This window comes from Schistocerca nitens, chromosome 1 (assembly GCF_023898315.1).
Source record: "Schistocerca nitens isolate TAMUIC-IGC-003100 chromosome 1, iqSchNite1.1, whole genome shotgun sequence".
NCBI lineage: Eukaryota > Metazoa > Arthropoda > Insecta > Orthoptera > Acrididae > Schistocerca > Schistocerca nitens.
The window spans coordinates 1042234918-1042250204 of NC_064614.1; the positions used below are offsets into that span (position 1 = coordinate 1042234918).

General features: G+C 38.3%; 1 protein-coding gene across 1 annotated transcript in view; it reads right to left on the bottom strand.

Moving 5' to 3' along the window:
- The window catches only part of LOC126238016 (potassium channel subfamily T member 2), a 1051128-nt gene that overhangs the window by 85692 nt on the left and 950149 nt on the right, over positions 1-15287 (bottom strand). The window contains exon 19 of the mRNA XM_049947763.1: positions 2062-2196. Coding sequence (XP_049803720.1) covers positions 2062-2196 — 135 coding nt within the window. The remainder of the gene's footprint in view (positions 1-2061; positions 2197-15287) is intronic.

Below are 15287 nucleotides of genomic sequence, written 5' to 3' on the forward strand. Positions count from 1 at the left end.
TAAATAAAATAAATTAATGATAATAAGTAGCTGAAACAGGTGCGGAGGACTGAGCTACACCTATGCAGCTGGTTCATGGGACTGGTTGGAGGATTTGGGGCACATGCAGATACAGAACAGATCTATTGATGGACTAGCTTTGGATGGTAAGGACTGTCTATGAAGGCCATAGTAAAACCTTTAGCACACAAGGCAAGGAACTGCTTTTCACTACAGACGTGCTGCCCACAGGTCACCCAACTGTGAGAAAATGACTTTTTATGTATATTTGCATGTGGGTATGAATGTGAGTGTATATTAATTCTGAACTAATTAGCTCTGGAGGAGGACATCACATGAAAGCTTGGTAATTTTTCCAGACTTGTTAAGTGTATATCAACAATTCAGTGCCTCAGCTATGTGACGACTTATCCTTATAAGGTAAAGTTAGATTCATTAGATGATAGTGAACTGCATATTTCTTCTGTATATTTTTTGTAAGTATTACTGTTATCTCAAACTAGAATAGACTGTTACAATTAATTTTGTCATATGACTGAAAGATGCAAGGGTGCAGACCGCATAGATATTTCCATTAGTTTCTAGTATCCTATAAATACTTTTTAACAGTAGCCCCAAATTATTATTCTGTAAGACATAAATGAGCGAAAATATGTAACAAACATTAGCTCACTAAGTTCTGTGACTACAAAACTGCTAATTATTCCTGCAACTGAACTATAATTGATTTCTTCAATTCAAGTTCTTGTTAAAACAGTCTCCAAAAACTTACAATTTGATGGAATTTATCACTTCCTGTTAGTATATTTCACTTATTGAAGATCTTATAGCAACAAACTGTATTAATTGTATAAATGAGCAGGCTTCCTTGGCCAGAGTAAGTTGAAAAAAAGTTGTTTTTGGATATTCCTGTACCGTTTGATAAGAAACAACTTTCATTTCATCATGAGCCCTCTAATGGGAAAAACCCACCAACACTTTTGATCTGATTGATTTCCTATGGTAGAAGGAATGGTTCTGTCTTGTGGACAGAGTGTAGTCTGCTGTTGCCTATTGCCTCACTTGACGACTGGTAGACATTCGAGAATAGTATACAAATTCTCTGAGTGACATTTTACTCATGCAAGACATCAGGTGTGTACCAGCAATTTTTTGCCATTAACACTTGCATCTCTAATTGTCAGTGTGACCTGCTGGGCTTTAATAACTGGCAGCATGGATGGTGAAAGCCTATAGCCAACTTCTCTATTTATACCCTTTATGAATGACTGCCAATCATCACTCATATTTAAAGAGGAAATATGCAACAACAGGTCCCCACTTCTTCCATCACAGGAAATCAATCTAATAACACTTCTATCTCTTTCTAACATAAAAAAGGGGACACACACACACACACACACACACACACACACACACACACACACTTGTTTTCAAACTGAAGTGATGCCAAGGATGAACAGTGTGTTTTCAAAGTCTACAGTGTCATGTTGCTCAATTCATTTGACTGTAAATCATGTCACTGAAAAGTTTTCTGAAATTTTTGCTAGTAATGTTTCTAAACTTGGCTTTTATAACAATATACAAATAATTGAGAACATGTATTATTCTTATGACAGGCTACATTCTGAGTGCCTTCTCCAAAAAAGTAAGCCTAATTGCTAAAGCAACTTAAAGCGTCTCTATCAAGATATCTCCAATATACAGTCAATGCAAGGAAGTTCATGTGCAGAACAGGTAACTTAGAATGACAGTTGTACAAACAGTTATCACCAAATACAAAGTAAAATGATAACAACAAGCTCTATGTTTGGAGATGTTAATATGAGCATATAAGTGATACATAAGCTATGTAAAAGTAGTAATATTTCATACAAAGAAATGAACTGATATTCATTTCTAATAAAATAAAATAAAAAATGCTGACACTATGCAGTGTCTATTAGATATACATTAAGAATAGGTATACATTATGAATGAAAAGCAATTACAATGGGAGCATATAATACAAATGAGCAGCACTTTTACTTTAAATATATTAATCTTAACATTAATACTAACTTGAACATTGTTTGGACTGCTACAATGGTATTGCAGTCTGCAAGAGTGTCTTCTTCTGCTGAATTTGACATCTCTTTATTTACAACAACAACATTCTCTGCTAATGTAATTCCAGCACGCAGAAGATCATCAAGGCTGAAAGAAAAGTTTTAACTAAGAAAAATGCATTAATTTTGTTATATACAGGGTGGTTGTAGTTAAACTTTTGCTACTTCAGAGGGCCACCATGAAGAATGAGTGATTATAGGACAATGAAACTTTGTGGAAACATTTGTAAGGACATGTGAACAAAAAATAATGAATAAACCATTTAAAGAAACAAATTTTAACTGCACAAAATTGTTTATGTTCCAGGATACAAAAGTTGCTCCGGGTGATGACCATTTGCAACCATGACTGCCTGGAAGTTTGTACAGACACCATTTCACAAATGTTCACAAAACTTCTTGGATGACACAGCTTGTGTGCTGCTTGAAGATCACACACTGAGTTTCCACAATGACAACAGTAACTTCTTCAACAATTTGTGACATGATTGCCCATCAGCCTCTCCCAGAAGCAATTCCCAAATTTCCAGTTAATTTGAACTTCTGAATCACGCTTTTCAACACTGGTACAGAAAACTGTATTCCTGTAATGTGTCAATACTTGGAAAGAGCAGCAGCACTATCGCTGTTGTTTTCATAAAACAGCCTTACAATTAAAGCACTGCTCACCTTGTCACAGCCCTTGTTGACTGTCTGCAACTGTAATGCACAAGATGCTTGTGTTCCAACTCTATATTGTTGTACCTGTAGCAGTACCAGTGCCTAACAGCAAGTCATGACACTAACACTACTAATGATGCAAATCTTGCAGTGCAGGCTGAACATCATTCCTGTCAAATTGGGTACCAATATGGTAAATATTTTTCCATCTACACTGGTTCAAGTAGCAAAAGTTTAATTATAACCACCTCATATATAGAAAACACTTGGTTTCTTTTGTACAAAATTGGGAGTTGGTCCTAGATTTCAAACAGTAGATTCAGTAACAACCTGCTGTGGCTGTAGCAGAATAACAAACATGGCAAAAAATGAAACTTGCCAGTGGCTGAGTCTATAAATGGTATAGACTTTAAAACACATACACAGTAGAAACCCTATATAAAGCAGTTGTCAGGGGACGTGCCTTCTTCTGCTTTATAGTGTACCCACAGTACATTGAGAGAGAGCTGTGTAATGACATATTATGCATGGAAAGTTAGGATGAACACATAATGCTATATTACAAATACTGTATGAAACCGTATTTAAATTTAAAGAACATTAGAAGTACAACATATCAGAAACTTACCAGAGTACAGCAATTACACAAACTTCACTTGAACGTCAACTAAACAATTACAAGAGTTTCGAAACAGCATATAAAGTAAACTATCGAATACAGTATGATAATTTACAATACTTCCTGCAAGCTACATTACACATTACTCTACTGCTTCATGGAAGTCAGTTAGCTTTCTATGGTGGGGCATTTCACACAGTTTCCTTAATGTGTGTTGCTTAGGCTTGTCAGGTGCAACATTTCAATTTGGCTTGGTTCACTTTGTCGCTACATACACATAATCATTTTATTTATGTTGTCCAATATTTGACATGTACTGGGAACATCATCTATACTTTCTTCTTCAGTTTTATCATACTTATCCTCAACTGCTTCACTAATCTCATTTCAAACAGCATCAATAACATCCTTGTCATCTATTATTTCCGAAATTGGCTCTTCATTGTCAATGACTACTGAACAGTTCAAATGTAGAACATCACATGGAGACTGGATGTCACTGCTGTTGAAATTTATGTCATTTTAGCCTTCATCTCTTGTTTTTTCTTCTATAGAACACCTGTTCCAGCAGTTCCTAATAGTGGTCGGACTGATGCTTTGCCACCAGGCCTCCTGAATATGCAACATTCTTAAAGTTTACAGATTTTAAGAACATTTACATTTCCCCAATTGCATTTACTATTGAAGTAACTCTTCTTGAAAGAAGTTGTTAAAAATGTCACACGTCATCCAAGCATTCTTTGAATGCCTGTAAGTGAACTGAAATGATGACATGTTTACATGCTTGAAACATCTGACTTCTACTTTTACCTATACAAAGAGGTGTCAGTTTATGACTGTGTGATTTATCTGTGGCAAAGAGGATTGTTATTCTGTCTTGATTCATTTTCAAACCCATCTTATTTCCTGATTTTATCTTTGTATCCAAATTTCTGGTTGGAAGCAATAGATAATAAAGCACCATTTCATCACAATTATGCTCTTGATGATCATTTAAATTTTTATCTACCATTAGTTTGGGTAGACTTTCAGGAAACTGTGAAGAAGATTCACTGTTGCAAGACCCTGCTTTCCTTCAATGGTCGTTTGGTGAATTCCATGGTGATATTTCCATCTTGAAAATCATCCATTTGAAACTCTGAAATATACTGAGAGTGCAAAAATCATTTATAAATGATATTTTATTTTGGGAGACATACTTTGCACTGCATTATATCTGAATCCATGGTATGTTCCACTTCTACTGTATTTTATTGTATCAAATACAGAATTCAGTTGAGAACATGATTATAATCACAGAGAGACAGAACAGACTATATGTGCTGTCTTACTTTCAGTCTCTCTGCAGTTTTTCCACACATTTAGTCCTAATTTTCAGTTAAATTTTAGTGCCCAGGAGATGGAAAGCCATCTTTTCCCCTAAATGTATCTGAAAAACGATAGACAAAAAAGAGATAATATTGGGTGATAGTGAGGTTCCCATTTCGAGTGGGCTGAAGATTACTATTACTGTAGTGATAATAAAGTATATGCAGAAAAATATTAAGAGTAAACGTTTAGAGACACAAAAATGTAAAAACACATAGAAAAATACTGTCAATAAATATTAGCAATAATTTCCAAATAACTAATAGTGTGATACTGCAAGGAGTAGTCATGAGATTACAATTATCACCTCAAAAAAAAAATTTATGTAATTAATTTATTGTTTATTTGCAGATATATGTCTCCAATACTTGGGTCACATTGAAATGCAGCACACCAGTACAGCAACATCCAAAACAAAATTGCACACCCATCTCCACTTTCTCAATGGGCTGCATCATTTTGTTCTGGCTTATCTAGTGGCGAGTATGGTGCTGTGGTGTGGGGATTTCAATGTTTGCCGGAATTGCAGACATATACCTCCAAATGACAAAAAATTAATTATACATCTTTATTCTTTTGAGGTAATAATTGGAACTTTATGACTCTCTTCAAACAACAGCTGGGATACTACAACACTGACAAAACTCAATGAACCTAAAACAAACTATATTTTGAACAAAGAGAACTTGACTCTCAAAACTTAATTGAAAGTAACAACAACAATCATAATAATAGTAACAGTAATAATAATAATAATAATGTTCTGTATTTTGCATTGAATCTACAAAAACAATGTTGTAAGGAAATCACTTATACTGATTATTTATTTTTACAATTAAAGTGTGTCCTAGAAAGTATACTAATGACATTGAAGTATAATAATGCCAAGCAATGGTTTGGGAACAACAAAGAGAAGCTGAATAACTGGAACAAATTCCGATGAAATGAAGAAAGCATTTGGTGACAACCAACTGCAAGTCCACTTAGTGCAGGAGAACAACTAAATATCAGGGCCCAATGTCATGGGTGAACAACACAGTCATAAACACAGAATGTTTTGTCCCTTTGCAGTGGTATGAATCTGTCTATGAAATAAGCTGACAAAATCTCACATTTACATTTGAGAATCTGAGTCAGAGAAGACACAGACCAAGCTCTTCAGGTAAGGTTCTCACTCCAGCAGAAGAGTTCATCAAGTGGTGTCAGAATATTGAGGAAATGAAACAGAAAAGGCCTGGATGACAGAGGTATGATCAACTCCTGAATGTCATCCCTATGGCAGTTGGGGAAGACCGTAATACCCTCACTTCCCACGAATGCCATGTTGTAAGAGAAGAGAAACAACATTTTAAGGCAGCCAGAACTGTTGGACCAATTGTGCAAGAGGTAGGCATCCATTAAAGTCGACACTATACATGAGAAGGTAAAAGAGAATGCTGAAGAAGAGGTGTATCAAACTTTGACATTAGTCTCCAGCACCAGTCGAACATCTCCTGAAGAATGAATTTGGTCAGCTTGGACTTAAGCTGCTACCATCAAATGACAACCCTGCATCGAACCAATGTAGGTGTAACGTTTAACTCCTCCACCAAGTAAAGTGCCTGCAGAAGAACAGACAATTGGAGGATGGAGGACAACACATCAGCTGGTCTTCAGTGTGGACACCTTGGATAGATTATGTGCTAACTCAGGGAAAAAGGCGAATTTTCAATGACTATTATGCCATATGGCGATGACAGGAAATTTAACTGATGTTATCGCTGATACCCAATCAGTCTAGGTGCTAGTAGATTCAGAGGCTTCTTTTTCTGTAATGCTGAATGCTTATTGTTGCCCGCTAAAGAAGATTGTGTTCTGTGATATGAAAGCGACAGAACTCATGGTCACAAATGGGAACTGTGTCCAGCTGAGTGGAACATGTATTGCAAGAATAATTATCAATGAGGAAGTGCAGTCCTTTGAATTTGTCATTTTACATAATGTAGACATCATATTGTTCTTGGATGGGAGTTCTTTCAAGCATCACAACAGCCTGTGGCAAAATACGATATCAACACAGGGGATCACCTACTAATCATGTAGGTGCACTTACAACTGAATGACGGATAATATGGAAAGAACTGGAGAAGATTTTGCAAGATGACATCACTGAACCTTTTGAGAGTCCTTGTGAAGAAGAAGGACAGCATACAAAATTTTTGCACCAACTACTGATGACTGAACAAAATCACGAAAAAAAATATCTATTCACTGACATCCGCTTATGACACACTAGATTGAATAAAAGGAGCATGAACATGCAGAAAGGCTACTGACAAAATGAGAGGTTGATGAGGCTGACCAGGAAAGGACTGCCTAGATAATTCTTGATGGCAGTTGTTAGCATCCCACTTAGTAAATGAATCGACTTCATTTACTTCCAGTACGATGGACGTGGAAGAATTATGGGCAAATTTTAAACACATTGTAAATCACGCATTGGACAAGTATGTGCTGAAAAAGTGGGTCACGGATGGAAAAGACCCACCGTGGTTTAACAGCACAATTCAGAGAATGCTCAGGAAGGAATGGCAGTTGAGTTGCACTCTTGGTACAAGAAAGATCAGGAGAATGAGGACAGGCAAAAGTTAGTAGAGATTCGTGCTGCTGTAAAAAGAGCGATGCGTGAAGCATTCAACCACTACCACCGTCATACCTTAGCAAAAGATCTTGCTGAAAACCCAAGGAAATTCTGGTCTTACGTAAAATCGGTAAGCGGGTCGAAGGCTTCCATCCAGTCACTCACTGATCAGTCTGGCCTGGCAATGGAAGACAGCAAAACGAAAGCTGAAATTATAAATTTAGCATTTGAGAAATCTTTCATGCAGGAGGATCATACAAACATACAACATAAAGTCCCGAGCGACTGGAAAAAAGCACAGGTGACGCCTGTAAGTAAGAAAGGTAGAAGGACAGATCCTCAAAATTACAGACCAATATAACATTACATGCTTGTCCCACTTCATATCACTCTGCAATGTTACGCCCAAATATTTAATCGACGTGACTGTGTCAAGTGCTACACTACTAATGGAATATTCAAACATTACAGGATTCTTTTTCCTATTCATCTGCATTAATTTACATTTATCTATATTTAGAGTTAGCTGCCATTCTTTACACCAATCACAAATCCTGTCCAAGTCATCTTGTATCCTTCTACAGTCACTCAATGACGACACCTTCCCGTACATCAAAGCATCATCAGCAAACAGCCGCGCACTGCTATCCACTCTATCCATAAGATCATTTATGTAGATAGAAAACAACAGCGGACCTACCACACTTCCCTGGGGCACTCCAGATGATACCCTCACCTCCGATGAACACTCACCATCGAGGACAACCTACTGGGTTCTATTACTTAAGAAGTCTTCGAGCCAGTCACATATTTCGAAACCAATCCCATATGCTCGTGCCTTAGGAGTCTGCAGTGGGGCACTGAGTCAAATGCTTTCCAGAAGTCAAGGAATATGGCATCCATCTGATACCCTACATCCATGGTTCGCAAGATATCATGTGAAAAAAGGGCAAGTTGCGTTTCGCAGGAGCGATGCTTTCTAAAGCTGTGCTGATGCATGGACAGCAACTTCCCTGTCTCAAGGAAATTCATTATATTCGAACTGAGAATGTGTTCGAGAATCCTGCAACAAACCGATGTTAAGGATATTGGTCTGTAATTTTGAGGATCCATCTTTCTACCCTTCTTACATACAGGCATCACCTGCGCTTTTTTCCAGGTGCTCGGTACTTTACGTTGGGCAAGAGATTCGCGATAAATGCAAGCTAAGTAAGGAGCCAACGCGGTAGAGTACTCTCTGTAAAACCGAATTGGAATTGCATCAGGACCTGGTGATTTATTTATTTTCAACCCATTCAGCTGCTTCACATCCCCAGGGATGTCTATTACTATGTCCTCCATATGGGAATCTGTACGACACTCAACAGCGGTATGTTTGTATGATCCTTCTGCGTGAAAGATTTCTCAAATGCTAAATTCAAAATTTCACCTGCTGTCTTCTGTTTGCCAGGCCAGACTGAGCAGTGAGTGACTGGATGGAAGCCTTCGACCCGCTTACCGATTTTACGTAAGACCAGAATTTCCTTGGGTTTTCAGGAAGATCTTTTGCTAAGATATGACGGTGGTAACGGCTGAATGCTTGGCGCATCACTCTTTTTACAGCAGCACGAATCTCTACTAACTTTTGCCTGTCCTCATTCTCCCGATCTTTCTTGTACCGAGAGTGCAACTGCCTTTGCTTCCTGAGCATTCTCTGAACTGCGCTATTAAACCACAGTGGGTCTTTTCCGAGCGTAACCCACTTTTTTGGCACATACTTGTCAAATGCGTGATTTACAGTGTATTTAAAATTTGCCCATAATTCTTCCACGTCCATCATACCGGAAGTAAATGAAGTCGATTCATTTACTAAGTGGGATGTTAACAACTGCCTATCTGCTCTTTCTAGTAAAAATACTCTCCTAGCCTTCTTGACCGACTTTTTAACTTTTGTAACCATAGTCGTAATGACAACATCATGATCTCTAATCCCTGTCTCAACACTTACACTGTCAATGAGGTTTGGTCTGTTTGTGGCTATCAGATCTAAAATATTTCCATTACGCATTGGCTGTCGATTTAGCTGCTCAAGACAATTTTTGGATAATGTGTTCAAAAGTAATTCACATGATGGCTTGTCTGTACCACCTGTAATGAATCCATAGACATCCCAGTCTATACTAGGTAGGTTGAAGTCGCCTCCGACTAATATAGCATGATCCAGGTACTTCTGCGATACAGAATTTTGACTCCCTTTGAATGATTCTAGAACTGTCACGATGGAACCTGGTAGCCGGTAATAACACCCCACAATTAACTTTATTTCCCCTAGCCCTGTTAAACGTATCCAGATAACTTCACAATCACACTCTACTTCGACCTCAGTAGACACATTATTTTTGTCAACTGCAATGAAGACACCACCTCCTACAGTGGCCAATCTGTCTTTCCAATGCACGTTCCAACCCTCACTACTTATTTCAGAACTTCCTATCTCAGGATTCAGCCAGGTCTCAGTCCCGAGAATAATTTGCACGCAACACACTTCCTGGAGGGCAGTAAATTCAGGAACTTTATTCCAAACACTGAAAATTTACTGCTAATATCTTGATAGCTGAAGTGTCTTTACACTGAGCATGTCCTGATTTACCTGCCTGCACGTCGACTGGTGAGTGTTCATCAGGACACCTCACACTACTGCCTAACCTGAAAAACCCCCATGTGCACGCCAAAAGTACTCTGCTACCCGAGTAGCCACTTCCTTTGTGTAGTGCACCCCTGACCTATCTAGGGGCATCCTACAATTCCCCACCCAATAGCGCAAGTCTAGAAATCTGCAGCCAAGACTGTGGCCCCAAATTAAAGGACCCCGATCCACTCTGGGAACGATGCTGCAAATAGAGAGCTCTGCTTGCACCCTGCGTGCGAGGCCAGTGGTCTTCACCAAATCCACCAGCCACCTGTACAAACTAAGGATCGTCTCAGAACCCCAGCGACAGGCATCATTGGTGCCAACGTGAGCAACTACTTGCAGACGACTGCACCCCGTACACTTGACAGCCGCAGGCAAGGCTGCCTCCACATCTTGGATGAGGCCCCCCGGCACACAAACCGAGTGCACGTTGGATTTCTTTCCAGCCCTGTACGCTATTTCCCTAAGGGGCTCCATCACCCACCTAACATTGCAGCTCGCAATAACCAGCAAGCCTTTGCCCCCGTGTGCCTGCTCGGGCCCTGCTGAAGGAGCGGCCACCTGCCCACTGACAGGACAAATGGGCGAGGCCAGCCGGACAGCCTCCACATTGACCCTCTGCCTCGAGCGACACAAACGTGTTGCAGTCCGCCACTCAGCCTGAGGTGAGGGCAGCCCCAACGCGCCGGGTACACTAGAAGGTGCACACTGGGGTGTCTCAAGCGACGTGCCAGACCCTCCGCTGTCGGTGCACCTCGAGTTATCAGCCTGAAGGCGGCTGACCGTGGCCAACAGCATGCTCAGCTGCTCGCGAACAGCGGCCAGTTCCTCCTGTGCCCGCACACAGCACGCACACACCCTATCCGTCCTACTGCTAATATCTAATGACTCTGTGAATTTATACTCTAACGGCTATCAATAAGCAATATTACTCCTCTCAAATATGAGAATACGCAAGGATTTTATGTAATTAAATATTCAAGCGCACAAACACTCGGAAAGAAATTAAGAATCAAACTACAAAACAAATATGAAAGCTAAATATGCGACTCGCTACTGCACTGCTGCTGCACTGATACTTCACCAGAAGCTGCTCAAGGCTCAAGTTAGTTAGTCAGCCAGTTAGTTACCTGTTCCATAGATCATTTCAATGATTCTTTTATTGAAATGATGTGGAATGATTCAGTTTACTGGATATATATACATGTTCCTCCAGAAGAGGGAGCAATGCCATGAGCTGTGGTGCTTGCAGTGCAGTGTTGCTTTAACATTGCTGCCTCTCATACTGTGGGTCACCAGTGCAAACCTGATTGATTGAAATTATTTGTTATTTAGTATTAATAATGTCTATGAAGTTCCTGAAATAGCTTGTGTTTGCAAAGTTCATTTATTCTGGAATATCTGCAGTTTGTATAAATAGCCACACACTGTCCAGGAAGTCAGTTCTGTTGCAGCTGTACATTGTCTCTGTAACAATTGTAGCTTAAGTGCTAAATGTTGTACTTCACTGAGGACTCCGCCTTCAGATTTGGACTTGATCGTGGTTTCAACGCGATAATTTGAAATGACCTTTTTTTTTTTAGTATGTTCTGTTACCTCTACTCTTATGGCTTCTTGGATCTCGTTCATAAACTTGCAAACAGGACTTAAGGCATGACATCACAATCAACTCTACTGTGCAGCAGAAACATGATGGCAATGAAAACAATTTAAAAAAAAAAACTAACGATGAGTCAATCCTGGTGTTACCAGTCAATTGTAATGTTCTCTGCACATCTTGCTGTCACATCTCTGATGCTGGTTAATTAGTTAGTTAGTTAGCCAGTTAGTTACCTGTTCCATAGATAATTTCAACGATTCTTTTATTGAAATGATGTGGAATGATTCAGTTTACTGGATATATATACATGTTTAGTGTTGGCATTAATGACAACGTCACTTTTCCTTTTCATTCTACTCATGAAACTACACTGAAAAACAAGTTGGCAACCCCCACCCCCACATATCAGCTTTGAAATAGCAATAAATTGGTAAACTAGGAAGAGTTGTCCAGGAGAAATGATTTTTGGTTAGATTTAAGGCTTGCTTTGTTGCTTGTCAGGCATTTTGTGTTATTGGGCAAATCATGAAAAATTTTTGTTGCTGCACAATGAACTTCTTTCTGGGCCACTGACAGCTTTATTATGGGTAATAAAAGAATTTTTTTCCTTTTATGTTGTAGATATGGCCATCACCGTTCTTTGCAAATTGTGACGTATTATTTATGACACATTTCATTAGTGAATATACATATTTTGATGGTACTGTTCAAATGCCTAATTCCATGAACAACCACAAGTGAAAACCACATATACTTCTTGTTTTTGTGCAATCAGTACTTTCTCTTTAAGTTATGAGTTACTCCAAGATGTTACTGATTGTAAATATACAAAATATGTAATGGTTTGATTCATTTGTTTTCAATACTACACAATACATGAAGAGCAAAAGTAGCTGAATTTAATTGTCTGAGAAGCTCAGTAATACACTTCTTCCAGTTCATGAAGAGAAAAAGTAGCTGAACTTAATGGTCTGAGAGGCTCAGTAATACACTTCTTCCAGTTCAAGTTTTCACCATATATACACCCAAAAATCTGGTGCATTCTACCCTATTTACTGACCCCTGTTCATGTTGTACATAAATTGTTGGTATAAAGACTAAATTCCGCCAAAACAGGTCATAAAGGCCCAACGGTACCGACTGACTATCATGTCTTCCTCAGCCCACAGGCATCACTGGACACGGATATGGAGGGGCATGTGATTTGAACACCACTGTCCTAGGTATATGTCAGTTTATGAGACTGAAAAATTGTTGGTATGACTGTTTATTGTACAGAACTGAATACAATGTGTTTCCTCACTATTTAAGGAGAGTCCATTTTCTGAGAACTACTTCATAGTTCTTTGAAAAACTTCGTCAACATAACATCTGTTCTGTCACTTTTTCTATAAAGGAATTTATTATAACACTAGTGTAATCCACAAAAATGTCAAGTGGATGGTCATTCACTGAAAACTGAACCCTGTGGAACTCCCCCAACCCACTAAATTTTTTTACCCTTCCGACATGATTCAGCACAACTTTTTGCATTCTGTTTAGTAAGTATGACGCAAACCAGTTGTATGTAAGGCCATCAGTTTTATAAAACTTGAGTTTTTCTAAGAAACTAACAAATCTACACATCAAATGCCTTGGGAAGATCACAAAAAATACCAGTTGGTATTTTATTATTTAAGGCTTATGTTGTTTGATGAGAGAATGTACCAATAGCATTCTCAGTCATGCAACCCATTTGGAATCCAAACTGAGATACACTAAGTAGATTGTTTCTATTTAAATGTGTGACTCCCCTTGAGTAAATTACTTTGTGGAATATTTTAGGAAAAAGATATCAAGAAGAAAACTGGATGATAATTATTTGAGTCTTTCTTGTCAGCTTTCTTATGAAGAGATTCCCTGCGACAGTGATGCATCACATATATCAGAGTGATGCGTTTCGTATATCATTAACAACATTACTTATTAAGTTAGTACGACTTTTCAGAATTCTGTTTGGAATTCCATTAACAGCATATGAGCTTTTGTTTTTTAAGAATTTTTATAATTTTATCAATTTCAGTGAAGGATGTTGCTGCTACTTCTAGTTCTTTAACATTTTGTGGAATGACATTTTTAATATATTCTCTTGCTTCTTCAGCTGAACTACTTAAACCTATCTTGTTTTCCCACTGCTGGCCATGGTTGAATACAGTACTTCATTTACTCAAGATGTCCACATTACAGCTCTTCTCTAAAGTATGCAGTACTTTAAGATGATTTTCTACTGCAACACTGTGTCCTGTTTGGTCTATCTGCTTGTCTACAGCTGAATTGTTAGCTTTATTTATTCTGAAACAGTCAATATATGCTTTAAAACTGGTTTTAAAATTTCTGCCTGTTTGGCTAATGTAGTATTGGTATAATAACTGCATACCACTCTATAAATTCCTGATTTACTTAGTTTCTCCACAGGCTCGGAGATGTCAGGTATCAGTTTCTTTTCAAGTTGTTGGTGGTGGCAAATGTGATTCTGATATCTTTCTCTTAAATGGCCGCCAATTGTGGTATAATTATTTAGGTAGGTTTTTGTATGTTGTTGTGAGTGGTGGCCTTTCTAGTCATTTGTTTTTGTTTCTCGTTATGTGTTGTGAAAGTGCATGTATTTCACATTCATGATAGTCATTATTAGGTGCAACAGATTTCACTGTGTTCATTACTGTCTCATAGCCTGCAGCACTAAGTGGGAATATCTGTGTTCTGCTTAAGAAAACACTGAATTCAGCTCATTTGTGGGCACTGGGATGTGTTGAGGTGTTATTCGTGACACTGTCTATGATTGTTAGTTTCCTGTGTACACTGATGTTCAGGATCTGGTTTGAATTCATTATTGTCATGTATAAAAAATTTACTCTGTTATCTTTCTTATGTTCTACATGGAAGTGGATGTTTTTGTGTTAAATATTGAATCTCCTCAATGAAGCTGTTATTTCTTCTTTAGTGCCCTTATGTACTAAGAGTCTGTTTTCTACATATCTGCTGCAGCACGCAATTTTCACAATGGTGTCACTGTTGTCCAAAAGTTTAGTTTCGAGATGGTTACTGAAAATTTCTGCAATTCTTACACTGAGTGGACTCTGCACTGATAGTCCTACAGCCTTTTCATACATTCTGTCTCTATGGATATTGTTTGGTATTTTAATAAATTATATCTATCCTCTGACAGGTATGCTGCTGTGTAAGTTTAAACACCATGGGAAATAAGCTTTGCATTTTCCCCCCTAAACTGAATGAAGCTTTTTCGTATCTTTGTAGCCTGGATGGTACATTAGCAATTATAATTGGTCTGATGAGATACTACTTCTATGGGTTTTTGGTTGGGCCCATAATTGTGGAGCTAATGGCAGGGCCACTAAGCGATAGGACTGGGCCCAGGGCAAGATGTGTGACCCAGCCCCATCTCCAAATAAAGCAAACCAATTTTATTGTTGTTTTAAAGAAGGTTTGACATGATTTTAACATAATGCAATTGCATGAATACTGGAATACACAAAAAGTGCTCACTGGAATGAAATACAGAATAAATATAATTTCTTATTTAACACTAAACATATATTTGCAAATGCAGTCAATTCCTGCATGACAGTGCACTGTACCAATAT